Here is a 21,953-nt window from a genome sequence, read left to right as displayed (position 1 = left end):
TCAAAATGGGTTAGAGACCTAAATGTAAGACCGGACACTCTAAAACTCTTAGAGGAAAATATAGGAAGAACACTCTTTGACATAAATCACAGCAAGATCTTTTTTGATCCACCTCCTAATGGAAATAGAAACAAAAAAACACAAATGGGACCTAATGAAACTTCAAAGCTTTTGCACAGCAAAGGAAACCATAAACAAGACGAAAAGACATCCCTCAGAATGGGAGAAAATATTTGCAAACAAATCGACGGACAAAGGATTAATCTCCTAAATATATAAACAGCTCATGCATCTCAATACTAAAAAAACAAACAACCCAATTCAATAATGGGTAGAAGACCTAAATAGACATTTTCCAAAGAAGACATACAGATGGCCAAGAGGCACATGAAAAGCTGCTCAACATCATTAATTATTAGAGAAATGCAAATCAAAACTACAATGAGGTATCACCTCACACCGGTTAAAATGGGCATCATCAGAAAATCTACAAACAACAAATGCTGGAGAGGGTGTGGAGAAAAGGGAACCCTCTTGCACTGTTGGTGGGAATGTAAATTGATACAGCCACTCTGGAGAACAGTATGGAGGTTCCTTAAAAAACTAAAAATAGAATTAACATATGATCCAGCAATCCCACCACTGGGCATATACCCAGAGAAAACCATAATTCAAAAAGAAACATGCACCCCAATGTTCATTGCAGCACTATTTACAGTAGCTAGGTCATGGAAGCAACCTAAATGTCCATCGACAGATGAATGGATAAAGAAGCTGTGGTACATATATACAATGGAATATTACTCAGTCATAAAAAGGAACGACATTGGGTCATTTGTTGAGACGTGGATGGATCTAGAGACTGTCATACAGAGTGAAGTAAGTCAAAAAGAGAAAAACAAATATCATATATTAATACATATATGTGGAACCTAGAAGATGGCACAGATGAACTGGTTTTCACGGCAGAAATAGAGACACAGATGTAGAGAACAAACGTATGGACACCAAGGGGGTAAAGCAGCGGGGGCAGGGGGTGGAGATGTGATGAATTGGGAGATTGGGATTGACATGTATACACTGATGTGTATAAAATGGATGACTAATAAGAACCTGCTGTATAAAAAAATAAATTAAATAAAATTCAAAAATTAAAAAGAAAAAAAAAAAGTAATGGTGGCTAAAACTACTGTAACCTTGATACAAATCAAGGCATTGACACCAAACTCACAGGAAAGAAATTGTTTCACTTAGAAGAGTCCTGAAAATAGTTTAAATTGTTAATTTTATTAAAACCCAATCTTTGAATACATGTTACTTAAATATTATTTGTGGCAAAATGGAAAAGATGCATAAAGAACTTCTACTGTACCTAAGTATGAGGGTATGGTACACGTTTTTTCTTGAGAAAAAACAATTGTTTGAGTTGTAAGTCAGTGTTGATGCCTTTTTCCTGGAACACTGTTTTTACTTGACAGATTAACTGCCAAACAAACTACGGTTATTCAGGCTAAGATACTTGGCAGACACTGTCTCAAAAATGAGCAGAGCGCCTATTACTTCCAGGAAAACAAACGGCATTATTTGGTACCAATGACAAAATTTGGGCTTTCAAATGAAAATTAAAATTTTGGAAAACATATTCACTACCATGAACTTGAGATCACTGGTAATATTAATAAATTTGACTTATTAATATGTTATAGTGAAATGTGTGAGTATTTTTAAGATATGTACACTCAGAGAACCATTGTTTTGTAAATTTCCAATGTCTGATGTTATAAAAATCATGTATGGGTACCAGATACATTTAAAGGATACATAGATCAATGGGTTTTAATGTAACAGAGTATAGAAAATTCATTGATAGCATTTCAGGTTCCAAGTGCAATTACCATTTAAGAAATGACTGCTTTTCAAGATTTGGTGTAGCACCAAAGAACATCCAAAATTATCTGAGAAGACTATTATAACACTCCTCAACTACATAATTTTTTTCAACTACATAACTGTATGAGGCTGGAGTTTCTTCATAGATTTCAACCAAAGCAACATAAAGCAACACACTGAATGAAGAAGCAGAAATGAGAATCTAGCTGCTTCCTACTAAACCAGACATCAAAAGAGATTTGCAAAAACAGAAAACAGTAACACTCTTTTCAATAATTATGTTTCTTGGAAATGGATTTTTATTTTTATTATTATTTTTTTTAAACATCTTTATTGGAGTATAATGGCTTTACAATGGTATGTTAGTTTCAGCTTCACAACAAAATGAATCAGTTACATATATACATATGTTCCCATATCTCTTCCCGCTTGCGTCTCCCTCCCTCCCACCCTCCCTATCCCACCCCTCCAGGCGGTCACAAAGCACCGAGCTGATCTCCCTGTGCTATGCGGCTGCTTCCCACTAGCTATCTACCTTACGTTTGGTAGTGTATATATGTCCATGCCTCTTTATCGCTTTGTCACCGTTTACCCTTCCCCCTCCCCATAGCCTCAAGTCCATTCTCTAGTAAGTCTGTGTCTTTATTCCTGTTTCACCCGTAGGTTTTTCATGACATTTTTTTTCCTTAAATTCCATATATATGTGTTAGCATACGGTATTTGTCTCTCTCTTTCTGACTTACTTCACTCTGTATGACAGACTCTAGGCCTATCCACCTCATTACAAATAGCTCAATTTCGTCTCTTTTTATGGCTGAGTAATATTCCATTGTATATATGTGCCACATCTTCTTTATCCATTCATCTGATGATGGACACTTAGGTTGTTTCCATCTCTGGGCTATTGTAAATAGAGCTGCAATGAACATTTTGGTACATGACTCTTTTTGAATTATGGTTTTCTCAGGGTATATGCCCAGTAGTGGGATTGCTGGGTCATATGGTAGTTCTATTTGTAGCTTTTTAAGGAATCTCCATACTGTTCTCCACAGTGGCTGTATCAATTTACATTCCCACCAACAGTGTAAGAGGGTTCCCTTTTCTTCACACCCTCTCCAGCATTTATTGTTTCTAGATTTTTTGATGATGGCCATTCTGACTGGTGTGAGATGATATCTCACTGTAGTTTTGATTTGCATTTCTCTAATGATTAGTGATGTTGAGCATTCTTTCATGTGTTTGTTGGCACTCTGTATATCTTCTTTGGAGAAATGTCTATTTAGGTCTTCTGCCCATTTTTGGATTGGGTTGTTTGTTTTTTTGTTATTAAGCTGCATGAGCTGCTTATAAATTTTGGAGATTAATCCTTTGTCAGTTGCTTCATTTGCAAATATTTTCTCCCATTCTGAGGGTTGTCTTTTGGTCTTCTTTATGGTTTCCTTTGCTGCGCAAAAGCTTTGAAGTTTCATTAGGTCCCATTTGTTTACTTTTGTTTTTATTTCCATTTCTCTAGGAGGTGGGTCAAAAAGGACCTTGCTGTGATTTATGTCGTAGAGTGTTCTGCCTATGTTTTCCTCTAAGAGTTTGATAGTTTCTGGCCTTACATTTAGGTCTTTAATCCATTTTGAGCTTATTTTTGTGTATGGTGTTAGGGAGTGATCTAATCTCATACTTTTACATGTAGCTGTCCAGTTTTCCCAGCACCACTTATTGAATAGGCTGTCCTTTCTCCACTGTACATTTCTGCCTCCTTTGTCAAAGATAAGGTGACCATATGTGCGTGGGTTTATCTCTGGGCTTTCTATCCTGTTCCATTGATCTATATTTCTGTTTTTGTGCCAGTACCATACTGTCTTGATTACTGTAGCTTTGTAGTATAGTCTGAAGTCAGGAAGCCTGATTCCTCCAGCTCCATTTTTCGTTCTCAAGATGGCTTTGGCTATTCGGGGTCTTTTGTGTTTCCATACAAATTGTGAAATTTTTTGTTCTAGTTCTGTGAAAAATGCCAGTGGTAGTTTCATAGGGATTGCAATGAATCTGTAGATTGCTTTGGGTAGTAGAGTCATTTTTACAATGTTGATTCTTCCAATCCAAGAACATGGTATATCTCTCCACCTATTTGTATCATCTTTAATTTCTTTCATCAGTGTCTTATAATTTTCTGCATACAGGTCTTTTGTCTCCTTAGGTAGGTTTATTCCTAGGTATTTTATTCTTTTTGTTGCAATGGTAAATGGGAGTGTTTTCTTGATTTCACTTTCAGATTTTTCATCCTTAGTGTATAGGAATGCCAGAGATTTCTGTGTATTAATTTTGTATCCTGCTACTTTACCAAATTCATTGATTAGCTCTAGTAGTTTTCTGGTAGCATCTTTAGGATTCTCTATGTATAGGATCATGTCATCTGCAAAGAGTGACAGCTTTACTTCTTCTTTTCCGATTTGGATTCCTTTTATTTCCTTTTCTTCTCTGATTGCTGTGGCTAAAACTTCCAAAACTATGTTGAATAAGAGTGGTGAGAGTGGGCAACCTTGTCTTGTTCCTGATCTTAGTGGAAATGCTTTCAGTTTTTCACCATTGAGGACGATGTTGGCTGTGGGTTTGTCATATATGGCCTTTATTATGTTGAGGAAAGTTCCCTCTATGCCTACTTTCTGCAGGGTTTTTATCATAAATGGGTGTTGAATTTTGTCAAAAGCTTTCTCTGCATCTATTGAGATGATCATATGGTTTTTCTCCTTCAATTTGTTAATATGGTGTATCACGTTGATTGATTTGCGTATGTTGAAGAATCCTTGCATTCCTGGAATAAACCCCACTTGATCATGGTGTATGATCCGTTTAATGTGCTGTTGGATTCTGTTTGCTAGTATTTTGTTGAGGATCTTTGCATCTATGTTCATCAGTGATACTGGCCTGTAGTTTTCTTTCTTTGTGACATCCTTGTCTGGTTTTGGTATCAGGGTGATGGTGGCCTCGTAGAATGAGTTGGGGAGTGTTCCTCCCTCTGCTATATTTTGGAAGAGTCTGAGAAGGATAGGTGATAGCTCTTCTCTAAATGTTTGATAGAATTCGCCTGTGAAGCCATCTGGTCCTGGGCTTTTGCTTGTTGGAAGATTTTTAATCACAGTTTCAATTTCAGTGCTTGTGATTGGTCTGTTCATATTTTCTATTTCTTCCTGATTCAGTCTTGGCAGGTTGTGCCTTTCTAAGAATTTGTCCATTTCTTCCAGGTTGTCCATTTTATTGGCATAGAGTTGCTTGTAGTAATCTCTCATGATCTTTTGTATTTCTGCAGTGTCAGTTGTTACTTCTCCTTTTTCATTTCTAATTCTATTGATTTGAGTCTTCTCCCTTTTTTTCTTGATGAGTCTGGCTAATGGTTTATCAATTTTGTTTATCCTTTCAAAGAACCAGCTTTTAGTTTTATTGATCTTTGCTATCGTTTCCTTCATTTCTTTTTCATTTATTTCTGATCTGATTTTTATGATTTCTTTCCTCCTGCTAACTTTGGGGTTTTTTTGTTCTTCTTTCTCTAATTGCTTTAGGTGCAAGGTTAGGTTGTTTATTCGAGATGTTTCCTGTTTCTTAAGGTAAGATTGTATTGCTATAAACTTCCCTCTTAGAACTGCTTTTGCTGCATCCCATAGATTTTGAGTCGTCGTGTCTCCATTGTCATTTGTTTCTAGGTATTTTTTGATTTCCTCTTTGATTTCTTCAGTGATCACTTCGTTATTAAGTAGTGTATTGTTTAGCCTCCATGTGTTTGTATTTTTTACAGATCTTCTCCTGTAATTGATATCGAGTCTCATAGCGTTGTGGTCGGAAAAGATACTTGATACAATTTCAATTTTCTTAAATTTACCAAGGCTTGATTTGTGACCCAAGATATGATCTATCCTGGAGAATGTTCCATGAGCACTTGAGAAAAATGTGTATTCTGTTGTTTTTGGATGGAATGTCCTATAAATATCAATTAACTCCATCTCGTTTAGTGTATCATTTAAAGCTTGTGTTTCCTTATTTATTTTCATTTTGGATGATCTGTCCATTGGTGAAAGTGGGGTGTTAAAGTCCCCTACTATGAATGTGTTACTGTCGATTTCCCCTTTTATGGTTGTCAGTATTTGCCTTATGTATTGAGGTGCACCTATGTTGGGTGCATAAATATTTACAATTGTTATATCTTCCTCTTGGATCGATCCCTTGATCATTATGTAGTGTCCTTCTTTGTCTTTCTAATAGTCTTTGTTTTAAAGTCTATTTTGTCTGATATGAGAATTGCTACTCCAGCTTTCTTTTGGTTTCCATTTGCATGAAATACCTTTTTCCATCCCCTTACTTTCAGTCTGTATGTGTCTCTAGGTCTGAAGTGGGTCTCTTGTAGACAGCAAATATATGGGTCTTGTTTTTGTATCCATTCAGCCAATCTGTGTCTTTTGGTGGGAGCATTTACTCCATTTACATTTAAGGTAATTATCAATATGTGTGTTCCCATTCCCATTTTCTTAATTGTTTGGGGTTTGTTATTGTAGGTCTTTTCCTTCTTTTGTGTTTCTTGCCTAGAGAAGTTCCTTTAGCAGTTGTTGTAGAGCTGGTTTGGTGGTGCTGAACTCTCTCAGCTTTTGCTTGTCTGTAAAGGTTTTAATTTCTCCATCAAATCTGAATGAGATCCTTGCTGGGTAGAGTAATCTTGGTTGCAGGTTTTTCTCCTTCAACACTTTCAATATGTCCTGCCACTCCCTTCTGGCTTGCAGAGTTTCTGCTGAAAGATCGGCTGTTAACCTTATGGGGATTCCCTTGTGTGTTATTTGTTGTTTTTCCCTTGCTGCTTTTAATATGTTTTCTTTGTATTTAATTTTTGACAGTTTGATTAATATGTGTCTTGGCGTATTTCTCCTTGGATTTATCCTGTATGGGACTCTCTGTGCTTCCTGGACTTGATTAACTATTTCCTTTCCCATATTAGGGAAGTTTTCAACTATAATCTCTTCAAATATTTTCTCAGTCCCTTTCTTTTTCTCTTCTTCTTCTGGAACCCCTATAATTCGAATGTTGGTGCGTTTAATGTTGTCCCAGAGGTCTCTGAGACTGTCCTCAGTTCTTTTCATTCTTTTTTCTTTATTCTGCTCTGCAGTAGTTATTTCCACTATTTTATCTTCCAGGTCACTTATCCATTCTTCTGCCTCAGTTATTCTGCTATTGATCCCATCTAGAGTACTTTTAATTTCATTTATTGTGTTGTTCATCGTTGCTTGTTTCATCTTTAGTTCTTCTAGGTCCTTGTTAACTGATTCTTGCATTTTGTCCATTCTATTGTCCGCTCTATCTCCAAGATTTCGGATCAACCTTACTATCATTATTCTGAATTCTTTTTCAGGTAGACTGCCTATTTCCTCTTCATTTGTTAGGTCTGGTGGGTTTTTATCTTGCTCCTTCATCTGCTGTGTGTTTTTCTGTCTTTTCATTTTGCTTATCTTACTGTGTTTGGGGTCTCCTTTTTTGCAGGCTGAAGGTTCGTAGTTCCTGTTGTTGTGTCTGTCCCCAGTGGCTAAGGTTGGTTCAGTGGGTTGTGTAGGCTTCCTGGTGGAGGGTACTAGTGCCTGTGTTCTGGTGGATGAGGCTGGATCTTGTCTTTCTGGTGGGCAGGTCCACGTCTGGTGGTGTGTTTTGGGGTGTCTGTAGACTTATTATGATTTTGGGCAGCCTCTCTGCTAATGGGTGGGGTTGTGTTCCTGTCTTGCTAGTTGTTTGGCATAGGATGTCCAGCACTGTAGCTTGCTGGTCGTTGAGTGAAGCTGGGTGCTGGCGTTGAGATGGAGATCTCTCGGAGATTTTTGCTGTTTGATATTATGTGCAGCTGGGAGGCCTCTTGTGGACCAGTGTCCTGCAGTTGGCTCTCCCACCTCAAAGGCACAGCACTGACTCCTGGCTGCAGCACCAAGAGCCTTTCATCCACAGGGCTCCTTAATTTGGGATGATTCGTTGTCTATTCAGGTATTCCACAGATGCAGGGTATATCAAGTTGATTGTGGAGCTTTAATCCGCTGCTCCTGAGGCTGCTGGGAGAGATTTCCCTTTCTCTTCTTTGTTCTCACAGTTCCCAGGGGCTCAGCTTTGGATTTGGCCCCGCCTGTGCGTGCAGGTTGCCGGAGGGCATCTGTTCTTTGCTCAGACAGGACGGGGTTAAAGGAGCCGCTGATTCGGAGGCTCTGGCTCACTCAGGCCGGGGGGTAGGGAGGGTCACGGAGTGTGGGGCGGGCCTGCGGCGGCAGAGGCCGGCGTGACGTTGCAGCCTGCGGCGCGCCGTGCGTTCTCCCGGGGGAGTTGTCCCTGGATCCCGGGACCCTGGCAGTGGCGGGCTGCACAGGCTCCCCGGAAGGGCGTGTGGCTAGTGACCTGTGTTCGCACACAGGCCTCCTGGTGGCGGCAGCAGCGGCCTTAGCGTCTCATGTCTGTCTCTGGGCTCCGCACTTTTAGCCGCGGCTCGCGCCCGTCCCTGGAGCTCTCTCAAGCAGCGTTCTTAATCCCCTCTCCTCGTGCACCAGAAAACAAAGAGGGACGTAAAAGTCTCTTGCCTCTTCGGCAGGTCCAGACTTTTCCCCGGACTCTCTCCCGGATAGCCGCGGTGCACTAACGCCCTGCAGGCTGTGTTCACGCCGCCAACCTCAGTCCTCTCCCGGCGCTCCGACAAAAGCCGGAGCCTCAGCTCCCAGTCCCGCCCGCCCCGGCGGGCGAGCAGACAAGCCTCTCGGCTGGTGAGTGCCGGTCGGCCCGATCCTCTGCGCTGGAATCTGTCCGCTTTGCCCTCCGCACCCCTGTTGCTGTGCTCTCCTCCGCGGCTCCCAAGCTCCCCCACTCCGCCTCCCGAAGTCTCCACCCGCGAAGGGGCTTCCTAGTGTGTGGACACTTTTCCTCCTTCACAGCTCTCTCCCGCTGGTGCAGGACCCGTCCCTATCCTTTTGTCTCTGTTTAGTTTTTTCTTTTGCCCTAACCAGGTACGTGGGGGGTTCCTTGCCTTTTGGGAGGTCTGAGGTCTTCTGCCAGCGTTCAGTAGGTGCTCCGTAGGAGTTGTTCCACGCGTAGATGTATTTCTGGTGTCGGAAATGGATTTTTAAATAAACATATATGGTAACATATAATGGTTTTGTTGTAATTTTAAATGGATAAATAAATATTTCGAAATTTCTCAGTTTTGATGTTTGGATTCTGTGACTGTCGATCGACCCAGTCCCGTTAAACAAAAGCTCTTCAGAGTCCTCAATAGTTTGTTAGAGTATAAAATGTTCCTGGGACCAAAGTCTGAGAACCAGTGATAAAGGTGAACATCACTTTCCTGATGATCCTAGAGCTTCCTGTTTGGGGTTTCAGCATAGGGGGCATCATTCATCGCGTGCAGCAGTTCACAGCATAATTAGCATGAGTTCTGAAGTACTACAGCATCATCTCTGCATACAGTAGAGGCACAATAAATTTTTATTCTTCATTTCTTTTCTTTTCTTTTTTTTTTTTTTGCGGTACGCGGGCCCCTCACTGTTGTGGCCTCTCCCATTGCGGAGCACAGGCTCTGGACGCGCAGGCTCAGCGGCCATGGCTCATGGGCCCAGCCGGATCTTCCCGGACCGGGGCACGAACCCGTGTCCCCTGCATCGGCAGGCGGACTCTCAACCACTGAGCCACCAGGGAAGCCCTATTCTTCATTTCTTAAAACTGGAAATGATCGGAGGGAAAACGTGCACAACTCTTTTGCTGTTGTTGCTTAAATTTTACATCTCAAAATTGATGCAGGGAAAGGAAAAGAGTTCTGAAGATGGAAACTGGTGATGGTTGCACAACAATATGAATGTACTTAATGCCACTGAACCGTAAGCCTCAAAATGGTTACGGTAAAATGTAAATTTTATGTTACATGTATTTTACCGCAATAAAATATTGGGGAAGAAAAGAGCATTAGGCCATCTAACTTTTGTTTTAAAAACAGCACATGCAATTCTTAAGAAGGAAGATAGAATCATTCTAGTATTAGAAGTACCCTTACAGCCCAGTGTTCCAAGTAAAAATAACTGCATTTATGGACGTTCCTCTCCTTTCCCTGCTCCATCCCCACTCCCACTTCCAGATAACTTTAAGGCTAAGGGAATATATATTGTGATATTGCTTCATGTTCTACAGCTACAGGTACCAAGATGCCCAAATCAAGGGGTAACCTTTATAAATTAAAAAATTAAGCATCCATAAAAAAAAGAAAATCCTTCCATCTGTGACAACGTTAATGAACCTGGAGGACATTATGCTAAGTGACATAAGCCATACAGGAAAAGACAATACTGCATGATCTCACTTATATGTGGAATCTAAAAAAGTCTAACTCATAAAGCCAGATAGTAGAATAGTGGTTACAAGGGGCTTGCGGGGTCAGGAACATGGGGAGAGGCTGGTCATAGGATATAAACTTTCTGTCATAAGCTGAAAAAGTTCTGGGGTTCTGATGCATAGCATAGTGACTACAGTTAGTAATAGTGTATTGTACACTTGGAATTTGCTAGGAGAGTAGATCTGAAGTGTTTTTACCACACACACAAAAAAAAAAGAAAGAAAAAAAAGGCAACTATGGGAGGTGATGGATGTGTTTCCCTTGGTTGTGATAATCATGTCACAAAGTATATGTATGTCAAACCATCACGTTGGTCATCCTAAATATACCATACGATTGTTGTCAATTATGCCTCAATAGAGCTGGAGAAAAATTCAGCACCTGTTTTCATATTATTAAGATACTGTCATGTTAAAAGACATTTTTGAATGTATAATTACAAAAATTAAAATGATCATGATAAAAAATTTAAAAATTGAAGCAAGGGGTCTCTTCTCTCTTTAGGAGAGTCAGTCGGGCTGTTCAGAGTTCTACTCCCACAGCTGTTTCCTGCCAGCTGGGCAACTGGGGAGAGTGGACAGATTGCTTTCCATGCCAGGAGAAAAAGGTGAGACATTTATGACCAATTTTGGAGCATTTATTTAAATTGTGTACTAGGCATTCAAATGGAGATAAACAGTCACGTCTATAAATCTAGAGGCCTGGGGAGAAAAGGGTATTCAGAAGCCATACGCATGTGGCTGGTGGAACTTATTTCTGCCTCTTCTGATTTTGTTTGTAAGGCATTTGGATGAGGTTGCAAAAGATGTGTATGTTACGGCTTAGATGCAGAAAAGTGGCACTCCGGACATGGGCACACTGATCCCCACTGGCCACTCTGGGTCCTGGCCTATGTATTACCTTCCAATGAGGGTCATCTGGAGGGACCAATGGCTTAGGAACAAAATGCCAAGCTGTCCATGACCTATGAGGAACTGAGATAAACCAAAGCGTGTCACACAGGGTGTTCCTGAGGATTTCACTTTCATGCACTGAAAAGGCTGACATGCCCAATGAACAGATGTGTATCTATCTTGCCCATCTAAGTGGTTTTAATTAGTCCAAGATGATCGCTAAACTCAGTGGCATAAGGGGGATGTTGAGAGCACTTGGCTCTGTCAGGGAGGAGTATTACAATTCTGTCTTTGTTCAGAATCACTGGCTCATGGTGACAATAGAAAGAAGAGTAACTTCTATTCTGTTTTCTTAGTATTTTATCTTTTTTTTTTTTTTTGCAGTACGCGGGCCTCTCACTGCTGTGGCCTCTCCCATTGTGGAGCACAGGCTCCGGACGCGCAGGCTCAGCGGCCATGGCTCACGGGCCCAGCCGCTCCGCGGCATGTGGGATCTTCCCGGACCGGGGCACGAACCCGTGTCCCCTGCATCGGCAGGCAGACTCTCAACCACTGCACCACCAGGGAAGCCCTGCTTTCTTAGTATTTTAAAATCTCTGCAGAGGACACATGCCTTCACTGGATGCACCCAGGGTGGGTGCAGCCCAGACGTGGTACACCACTGCCGAACCTTGTCTATTAGCCTATTGCTGTCAAGCCTGTTTTTTAGCCTCGATTCTGCAGCTTAGATTCTGGCTTGCACCTTATTTGCTGTGTTAATTTGGACATAATTTTTTACCTTCTCTGTGCCTCTGATTCCTAATCTATAAATGGGAGTAGAAACAGTACTTACACCATAGAGTTATTGAGAGCGTTAAATGAGTAATGCATGCAAAGTGCTTTTCATGGCATCTGGCACAAAGTAAGTGTTCAATAAATGTGAGCTGTTTCTATACTTCCTATCTGTGCCCTCCTCTCCAACCCCACTCCCACTGCCTTGAATCAAGCCCTGCTCTTCTCTCACTGATAGTCCTCCTGCCTCCAGACCCCCTCCTCAGTTAAATGCAAAAGTGCCCTGTGGGGCTTCCCTGGTGGTGCGGTGGTTGGGAGTCCGCCTGCCGATGCAGGGGACATGGGTTCGTGCCCCGGTCCGGGAAGATCCCACATGCCGCGGAGCGGCTGGGTACGTGAGCCATGGCCGCTGAGCCTGCGCGTCCGGAGCCTGTGCTCCGCAACGGGAGAGGCCACAACAGTGAGAGGCCCGTGTACCGCAAAAAAAAAAAAAAAAAAAAAAAAAAAAAAGTGCCCTGTGAAGTTTTGATGACACTGGCAGAACACCATTTGGAGCTCGTTTATTCAACTTTGAAGGCTAAAATATATGATTTTGCCTCTCCCATCTCTAGGATATGCCAAAGAATCTTAGATGTCCCAGTTTAAAAATATCTGGCCTCCAATTCTCATTCTGCTTTGACAACCTGGATTCGTTTTCTGAGCCTGCTGTAACAAATGCCAATAACTGGTTGGCTCAGAACAACTGAAATGTATTCTCTCAGAGTTCTGCAATCAAGGTGTCAGCTCGGCCAGGCTCTCTCTGGAAGCTCTAGGGGAGAAGCCGTTCTTGGCTCCTTCCAGCTTTTGGTGGCTGCCTTGCTCCAATCTCTGCTCCTGTCTGCATCCCCCCTTCCCTTCTCTGTGTCTCCTTTATGTGTCTATGTGAAATCTCCCTCTGCTTTCCTCTTTTAAGGACACTGTGATGGCATTTAGGGTCCTCCTGGATAATCCAGAGTAATTTCTCCAAATTAACGATGTCTGCGAAGATCCTTTTTCCAAATAAGATAACATTTACAACTTTCAAGGATTAGGACTTAATTTCTTTGCATGGCCTTTAGTCAACCTATTATACATTTAAACAGCATCCTAAAGCTACGTTTTTCTCTTGTGCTGCAGTTTAGATAGCAGAGAGCACAGGGGAATGACTTACAGTTTAAATCAACGTTTATTACTTTCTTAGGGACTCAAAAAGACATGTGTCTTTAAAGTAATCCTTCAAATAATTAAATTCTGTTAATTTTTTAACTGAAAGACCATCTGAGTTTCTTTCTATTAATATTTTTCTTCCTCTCAAAATCACCCAATCAATGACGTGCATTTCTGGAAAGAAACATTTTCTACTAGCTAGAAAAGAAAATTATGTCTTAATGATACCAACCACGGGTAATGGCATGGAGAGGTCCCTAGGGAAGTATCCTTACCAACCTTTCTGCAATACAATGTCTTCCTTATTTGATAACAACCTAGAAAATAAGGAGCGGGTGGGAATGAACCTCATGTCTGCACCATCATTCCAAGTACAGAAACCACAGGAAGGATGATAATGACAATATATAGTCGCCATTATTAAATAATTTCTGTATACCAAGGACTGTGCTAATGCTTTAAATAAATCATCTTCTTATTTGACTTCCACAGCCAACAGTAGGTGACAGACGCCACTCAATCCCTTTGCTTAGTTTGCCCAGCGAGAATGTGGCAGAGCCTCGATTTAAAACTTGGTCTGTCTGATTCCAAAATGCCCGTGAACCTGAGCTATATGCCTCTCCTGCCTCTCCCGGAGCTGTATGGAGAGTAGTAAGTGATATTAGAGGTCACCTAATCCAATTCCCACTCAGTCATATTCCTTCCAGAGTAGCCCAACAGCTGGCTACGAGGATGATGACGATGTTGATAACTATTATTACTAAGCGCATACCAGAACCACGCAGAATGCTGATGTCTTTACCTGTGTTATCACTAATCTTCAGAACACTCTCATCTCTCTCATCTTACAGATGAGAAAACCGAGGGTCAGAGACGTTAAGTAATTTACCCAGTGACACATATACCGTAAGTGGCAGAACTGAAATTCTAACCCAGCTTAAAATGGGATCATTAATAGTACTTAACCCCCTAGACTTGTGAGGATTAACTGACATAAAGAATGTAAAGGGTTTGGGCCATAGTAAGCACTCAATAACTGGTAGCTACCATCACCATCATCACCATGATGGTAACTTCAGGTCTTATAACTGATGAATGTTTTCAAGGTTGAGAAAGAATTGGCTATACATTTGTATGATGAGCTCTCTTTTATTTACTGCATTGTAGGGCAAGAGAGTGGGTAGAAAATGAAAATATCCTCCTATTCCCACACTGATCACTAATTATAATCTCTTCTCATCTAGTTTACAAATCTTTTATTGCTGTTATTAACTAAAAGTCAGGGAAGGTAAATGGGCAGGTTGGATCCTCACTTCTTTTTGCTACCTCTGCCTCTTTGCTAAGAGGCAGTTAAGTAGGCAGAAGTGGGCAAGAGGAAAGGGAGGGGAAGCTTCACACTCAGCCCTGGAAGCATCTGGAAAAGGCTGCACTGATAATGATGTGGAAACCACTTCCATTTATTGAGCACCAGTGATATGCCAGGCCCAGGGCTAGGTGTGTCCTCAGACCTTCTCTCACTTAGTTCTCACAAAACCCTTTCGAGGTAAGGTCCCATCATACCCATTTTACATACTAGACAGTGGTCGCTCAGAAAAGATAAGTGACTTGCTCATGGGCAGTTGGTCAGAGAATCCAGGATTTGGCCCTAAATTGGTCTAATCTCATGCCTGTGCTCCTTCAACTATAGGACACAGGTGAAGGAATCATAAGTAATTGTGATTAGTGAGGTCAAGGAAGCCACTTCATTTTATAGATTCGGAAAGTGAGGCAGAAAGTGCCAGGCTCTGATAACTTTACCCAGCAAGTAATAAATAGATTCAGGTCAGGAACTCAATTCGCTTACTTCTCAAATCATTGCCTTCCTATTTACTTATTAACAGTTTTGAAGCTAGGGCCTATGGGCTAAGAGACGGCAGAAAATATGGTGCTGACTGACACTCTGTGTGAAGCTCTTCATACAGCATGTTTTATATTGTTATATTTTTTATCTCCTCAACCATCTCTAAGCTTCTTAAAGACAGAGATGGAACTTCAATTTCTTGGAATATCTTACTGTTCAGCTTCTTCCTGATACGCTAGTATCTAACACTGTACACCCTAGAGAAGACAATGTCATAAAAACATTGAGCCCAAGACTGGTATGCATTTTTTATTCTTTCTCTCCTTCCTTCAGTAAGTATTTATTCATCTGCAGTCAGAGCTGGACACAGGGTCTCAGATGATGTCTTCAGAGCTCTTTTTGTCTCTCTAAGTGCTGGATGGGCTCTTTCTATAATAGGCAAGATGACCACTTGATACCCACAATTCCCAGCAACTTCAGCTAAAAAGAAACTATCTTTTCCAATAGTTCTGAAAGAAACTTCCCAGAGATGACTATGATTGCCCTAAGGTTGAGTCATGAACCAATCATTGCAACTTGGCAGATGACTGGTACTCTGGTTGCCCTGCCTCGTTCACATCCACACGTCCTGTGACTGAGGGGGTGACGTCACCCCCACCTGAACCATACGAGACATGCCACAAGGAAAGAGGAAATGCCATGACCAGAAGAAATTCTTCAAAGGAAAAGTGATAAACATCTTTTTAAAGGTGACTACCATGTAACTGACCATAGATCAAGTGCCAAGTATATGAAGCCAAATAAGACGTGGCCCTCCCTTTGCTGACCCTAACCCTATGTGCAAATTGTTCCTAAACTAGTGAGAAACGTAAACAAAGAAGTGGACAATCAATCACAACCTTATATGACAAGTGCTAGGAGAGAGGGTACATAGGGAACTGAGAATATATTACTTAGGGAAGTCTGTTCCCGAGGAGGTAAACTGTGAGTCTTGACAGATGAATAGGTACTAACTGGCTTCAGAAGGGGGAGACAGAGGTTGTTCCTAGCAAGTAGGAAGACCCTAGAAATAACTAGTCCAAACCTCTCATTTGATGTTTGGAGGCCCTACTCAATATTCCAGCTGGTGACAGTGCCACCTCTGGTTGAACACCGCCATTATGATCACTCATCCCCGCAAAAGACAGCTTTGCAGGCAGCTCTCAATCATTAGACAGTCATTCCTTATGTTAAGCTGAGACCTGCCTGCACCAATCTCAGTTGATTGATAGACAATGAATGTGTCTGGTTCCAAATCTGATTTAGTACAGATACCGGAGCCTCCTGCAGCCTAACAAGTTCGGGGGAACCATCTGCAGTGGGACTGTCTGGGACCAAGCCAGCTGTCACAGTCCCACAGCTTGTGTGAAGCAAGCACAGTGTGGACAGGATTTCCAGTGTAAGGAGACAGGTGAGTAGCATCTCAGAAGGATAACAGCTGTGCCTGTCAAACTTAATATGCAAAACAGTTCTCCAGGAGCTTGTTAGAATGCAGGCTCCTGAGCCCTTCCCCTAGAAGTTGTTGTTCTGGGGTTTGGGATGGGACCCAGGAAGCTGAATTTTAAGCCAAGTCAGCAGCCCAAGTAAATTTGAGGCAACTTTGCTGGAACACCCGTTGAGTTGGAAAAGGTACAATTCACTCATCCATCCGTTCATTGAGTAAATGCTGATTGGGTACATATGATGGCCAGACAATGTGCTACCTGCTGGTGATGTAGAGGTGAAAAGTCCTTGTGCCTGATCTCAGAGTACTCCTAGTCTCTTTGGGAGACAGACCTATAAGGAATCAATGACAGTGTCCTGTGATAGCCAGTGTAATGGGTGTATGTACAGGGTCCAATGTACGGACTCTGGCAGGGGGTGCCTAAATCTGCTTTGGGCAGTCAGGGCAGGATTCAAAATGGTACTTGAGCTGAGACTTAGAAAATGAAAAAGAGTTTGCTAGGAGACAGAATGTGCAAAAACGCAGAGATTTAGGGACTCACAACGAGCCCAGAGTAAGTGCTTTGGGAAGAGAGGCAGGGGATGGGCCAGGTAGGTTACCAGGGGCCAGACAGTGACATTTGGAAGCAGAGGAATGGGGAGATCCTGAAGGATGCCGAGCAAGGCATGACATGGCCAGACTGGAATTTTAGAAAGATCCCTGGGGCTGCAATGGGGAGACTGAATTAGAAAGAGCAAGCCTGGGGCAGGGTCTGAGCTGGGGGGCTACAGGTGAGAGACATGGAGGCTGGAGGGAGGGCAGAGGCAGTGAGGATGGAAGGAGGATGGAACAGGACTGGGAGGATCGAAGGGTTATTTCAGGGGTGGAACGGACTTGGTGACTGTGGATGCAGGTCATGAGGGAGGGGGAGGAGTCCCGGACACTCTAGAAGCATCCACGACCTCTCCTCAGGTCGCTGCCTGAAACGCCACCTGGTGTGTAATGGAGAAAATGACTGCCTGGATGGCTCTGATGAGGACAACTGTGAAGACATCAGGGTCTTGGAAGATGACTGCAGCCAGTATGACCCGATTCCAGGATCAGAGAGGGTGGCCTCGGGGTGAGTCGCTGCCGGCTGGCTGTCGGGAGCAGGGCACGATTTCTCTCCAATCATGAGTATTAGTTTCAGGGAAAGAAGAGGGTCTTTGGGGGGAATCTCTCTGGAGTGTATCCTGTGAGGCCGTCCTCACCATCCCTCTAAGTGGCTTGGTCCCTCTGGGCTGCTCTAACAAAATACCACACACTGGGTGGCTTATCTACAACAGAAGTGTATTTCTCACAGTTCTGAGGCTGGTAGTCTGAGATCAGGGTGTTAGCCTGGTCAGGTGAGGGTGTTCTTTCAGGCCGCAGACTTCTCGTTGTGCCCTCACACGGTGGAAGGGGCTAGGGAGCTCTATGGGGTCTCCTTGATAAGAGCACTGATGTCATTCACGAGGGCTCCACTCTCATGACCTAAGCGCCTCCCAAAGGTCTCCCTCCAAATACCACCACATGAGGGGTTAGAGTTTCAACATATGAATTTTACAGGACATAGCTCATGTTTTCCCCTTTATGTCTCTGCCCAAGGGTCCTCCTTTCACCCTTTCCCACTCTACTGCTCATTCCTCTTGCCCCAATTCCATTTCCAAGGCCCTTTTAAGAGGCTACACCTTCCATGAAGGCTTCCAATATCCCCAAAAGACAGCACTTCTCTGGCCCAAGTGCACTTTCCAGTAGCCCTGTTCTTACTCTGCTTTGCACTGTGGTTGCTGATATAACCAAGGCTTTAGGGTGAGATGGGGTGGGGCTTGAATCTCCACTTTGCCATTGCTGGCTTATAACTCTCAGGCCAGTTTCTTTATCTGTTGAGATTCAATCAGCCTCAATTCTAACTTTACTTCACTGTGCACCTTATGTTCATGTTTAGTCCCTTGCACACATCATACTCTTTTCTTCTCACTTCATAAAGTTAGTTCCTTCTTTCTGAAATGTCCTTCCCTGTATTCCTAACTGGTTAACTTTTTGCCTAGTGTTGTGCCCTGAATTGTATCCCCCTAAAACTTGTATGTTGAAGCCCTAACCCCCAATATGGTCGTATTTAGAGATAGGGCCTTTACAGAGGTAATTAAGGTCAAACGAGCTCATAAGGGTGGGGCCCTAATCCAATAGGACTGGTGTCCTTGTAAGAAGAAGAAGAGACACCAGAGAGCTCTCTCTCACCTCTCACCATGTGCACAGAGAAGGGGCCATGTGACGCTATGGCGAGAAGCTGGCCATCTGCAACCCGGGAAGAGAGGCCTCACCGAAACCAACCCTGATGGCACCTTTCTCTTAGACTTCTAGCCTCCAGGACTGAGAGAACATAAATGTCTATTCTTCGAGTCATCCAGACTTGGGTATTGTATTGGGTATGGTACTTTGCTATGAAAGCCCAGCTGAGACACCTAGGCATCACCTCCTCTAGCTGGTCTTTTTGACACCCCCTCCCCTCCTCTCAAGACTGTCTAGGCTGGCTTAGTCCCCTCCTACTGTTCCCAGCGTCCCTGTGTGTTCTACTCTCCCAGGACTTATCCAACAGGGCAGAGACATCTGTTCCCCAGGCTAAGGGGTCCTCATCATTTTCTGCTTCTCCAGCATCCAGCACAGGGCCACACTCATAGTGACACATGGTATTGTTAGTTCCCTGACACTTTGCTTTGGGCCTTGTCCCCTGACTTGAGTATAAACTCTTTGAGGGCCGAGGCTGCTCTGATTCATCTTTTTCATCTCCTCAGCCCTTATGTCAGAGCTTTCCCCATAACAGCCTCTCACTGAGTATTGATTGCAGTGAAACAAATCAATATGACCAACTGGACCTCTACAGATGAGGAAAGAGAGAGAGACAGTACTCATCACCCAGTGACCCAGCCACATGGCAGCCCACTCTGGGTCAGGTGTGGGTGCTGTAAAATGCAGCTCTCATTCATTGAGGTTTAATTACGTTCAGATCACAGCCCACAAGGCCTAAAGTATTTACTATCTGGCCCTTTGTAAAAAATAAAATAAGACTTTAAATTAAAAAAAATAAGATTTCCTACAAGATAGGACAGAATCCTGTAAATGCATGTAGACACACACATATGAAAAGATGATCAAATTCCTGTTTCTTTTAGACAAATAATGTTAGTTTTCTTGGACTGCCATAACAAAGTGCCACAAACTAAGTGGCTTAATCAATAGAAATTTATTTTCTCAGGAGGCTAGAAGTCTCAGAATCAGGTCTCAGCAGGATTGCTTTTTCTGAGGCCTCTCTCCTTGGCTTGTGAATGGCCGTCTTCTCCCTTTGTCGTCACATGGTCTTCCCGCTGTACATGGCTGTGTCCTAACTTCCTCTTCTTAGAAGGATACCGGTCCTACTGGATTAGGGCCCTCCCTAATAACTTCATTTTAACTTAATTACCTCTTTAAGCATCCTATCACCAAAACACAGTCAAATTCTGAGGTTTTGGGAGTTAGGACTTCAACATACAAATATTGGGAGAACATATTTCAGCCTCTAACACCAATAAAAGGGGATTCTTGTTGATTTTGAAAGTGACTGTGGGATAAACAGACTACAAGCATGAAATACTGAGGTTTTGACTTGAAAAACAATTCCCTCATAATTGACAAAACTATCACAGACCATGACCCTGCTCTCATATGATTCAATCAGGAGATTTCAAAGGTACTTGCTGATTCGTGTGCTTTGCCACACCTAACACTGAAACCAGTAGAATGGGCCCAACTCCACTCCCAGCAGCTGACATTATGGTGGTTTCTTCATTCATCTCAAGATCTCAGAGGCCTTTCCTGATATCTTATTTTTTCTAATTTAGGCATTTCCCAGTTTTTAATTTTTATTTATTGTTACAGAAGTAATGCCTATTTGAGGTAAAAACTGAAATTCTTCCTTCACTATCCCTCATCTGGTCCCACCCACTCACCCTCTCTCTCTCTTCCCTCCCTAGAGCTGACCCCTGTTACATGATTTTGCAATCATGTAAAAATGCATTGACAACATACACTGTATGGAAGGTATGCCTATCAGGTGTATTGTGCATTATAGACATAAGTGTATTTTACATAAATGTGATCAGACTACATATTGTCCATAACTTGCTTTTTTCACTTAATAATATATTTTGAAGATTTTCCTCCCATATCTTCTATTGTCTTTTTCTAGGCAGCATAGTGTTCCTTAACAGGGGTCAGCAGACTATGGCCTGAACACCAAATTCAGCCTGCTGTCTATTTTTAAATAAAGTTTTATTGAAACACAGCTTCTGCCCTACAGTGGAAGAGTTCAGTAGTTGCAACAGAAACCTACGTAGCCTACAAGGCCTAAAGTATTTACTATCTGGCCCTTTGTAAAAAATAAAATAAGATTTCCCAATTCTCCTATAGTATAACGATATAATTTATTTAACTACCTCCTATTGAAAGATAATTAGATTGTTTTCCGTTTTTCTCTTATAGACAGTGCTGCAATGAACATTCTTACATACTTAATTTTATACCCATGTGTGAATATTTCTAAATTCCGAAAAGTAGAATGTCTTTCTGTATTTTCACTGGGGCTTCTGCAATTACATTTTTAAAATATACATAGGCTTTACTTACGGTTAGAGGTTACATTACAATCTTAGGGCTTATTGTTCTTTAGAGTTTTTCTTTGGCCCATTAGAGGGCCTGTATTTATCAGCTACAGGCAGAAACATGTTCCACAGGGGGAAAGATAGAAACTGCAGGGTAAAGACTAAGAACCCAGATTGTAGTGTCCAAAAAAATCTAGGAAAAAAATCCAGCTATGACTATAGGCAAGGTACTTAATTTTTCTGAGCTTCAATTTTTACATTTGCAAAATTGTCATGAGGTTGAAAGTTAATGTATGCTAAATGTCTGGTATAGTGTGTATTCAATTCATCATAGCTATTATTACATCACTTCCACTAATGTGAAGAAAGAGATGGGGAAAGGAAGAGAAGAAGGAAGTGAACTTACATTGAATTTCTACTATATGCCAGGTGCTCTACAATTATCCATTTATTCCTTTGAAGTAGGTTTTATTCACAGTTTTTCCCCTGCTCATCTGCCTTTGTGCCCTTTCACAGAGGACATAAATGAACATGACAAATGCCATGCCAGAGGAGATCACTGAATGCCATGGGAACACAGAGGAAGGACAATCGTCTGTCCAGGATAATTAAAGAAGGCAATACAGAGGACGCAACATTTGAGTTGGGTCTTAAAGGCTGAGTAGGAGTTTGAGAGGCAAAGACAAGCAATCATTTTATTATCCACAACATATGAGGCTTAGATTGTTAGGTCTTATAACTCTTAGCCAACTTTCAATGATTTGTTCGGTTAACTTTCTCTTTGTATGAGATTAACGCAGATTTTCACCTGTTTCACATGATTTTTACCTAAATATGGTTAAACCATCCATGACCTAAAACAGAGAACTTGGGCAGATAGATT

At 42.1% G+C, this 21,953-nt stretch overlaps 1 protein-coding gene across 2 annotated transcripts in view; it reads left to right on the top strand.

The window, feature by feature from the left end:
* C8A (complement C8 alpha chain) overlaps positions 1-21,953 on the top strand; it is a 72,155-nt gene that overhangs the window by 15,041 nt on the left and 35,161 nt on the right. The window contains exons 1-4 of one of the 2 annotated variants that reach the window (XM_033435410.2): positions 10,768-10,871; positions 15,461-15,702; positions 16,259-16,403; positions 17,388-17,535. In XM_033435410.2, the coding sequence (XP_033291301.1) occupies positions 15,628-15,702; positions 16,259-16,403; positions 17,388-17,535 (368 nt within the window). In that variant the 5' untranslated portion in view covers positions 10,768-10,871; positions 15,461-15,627. Of the gene's footprint in view, positions 1-10,767; positions 10,872-15,460; positions 15,703-16,258; positions 16,404-17,387; positions 17,536-21,953 lie in introns of those variants that run through there. The other variant, XM_004273796.3, reaches the window with a different exon arrangement.

The sequence above is a fragment of the Orcinus orca genome, chromosome 1 (genome assembly GCF_937001465.1).
Source record: "Orcinus orca chromosome 1, mOrcOrc1.1, whole genome shotgun sequence".
In the NCBI taxonomy this organism is placed as follows: domain Eukaryota; kingdom Metazoa; phylum Chordata; class Mammalia; order Artiodactyla; family Delphinidae; genus Orcinus; species Orcinus orca.
Note: the sequence above shows the minus strand (reverse complement) of the source record. Positions and strands in the feature narration are given on the sequence as shown.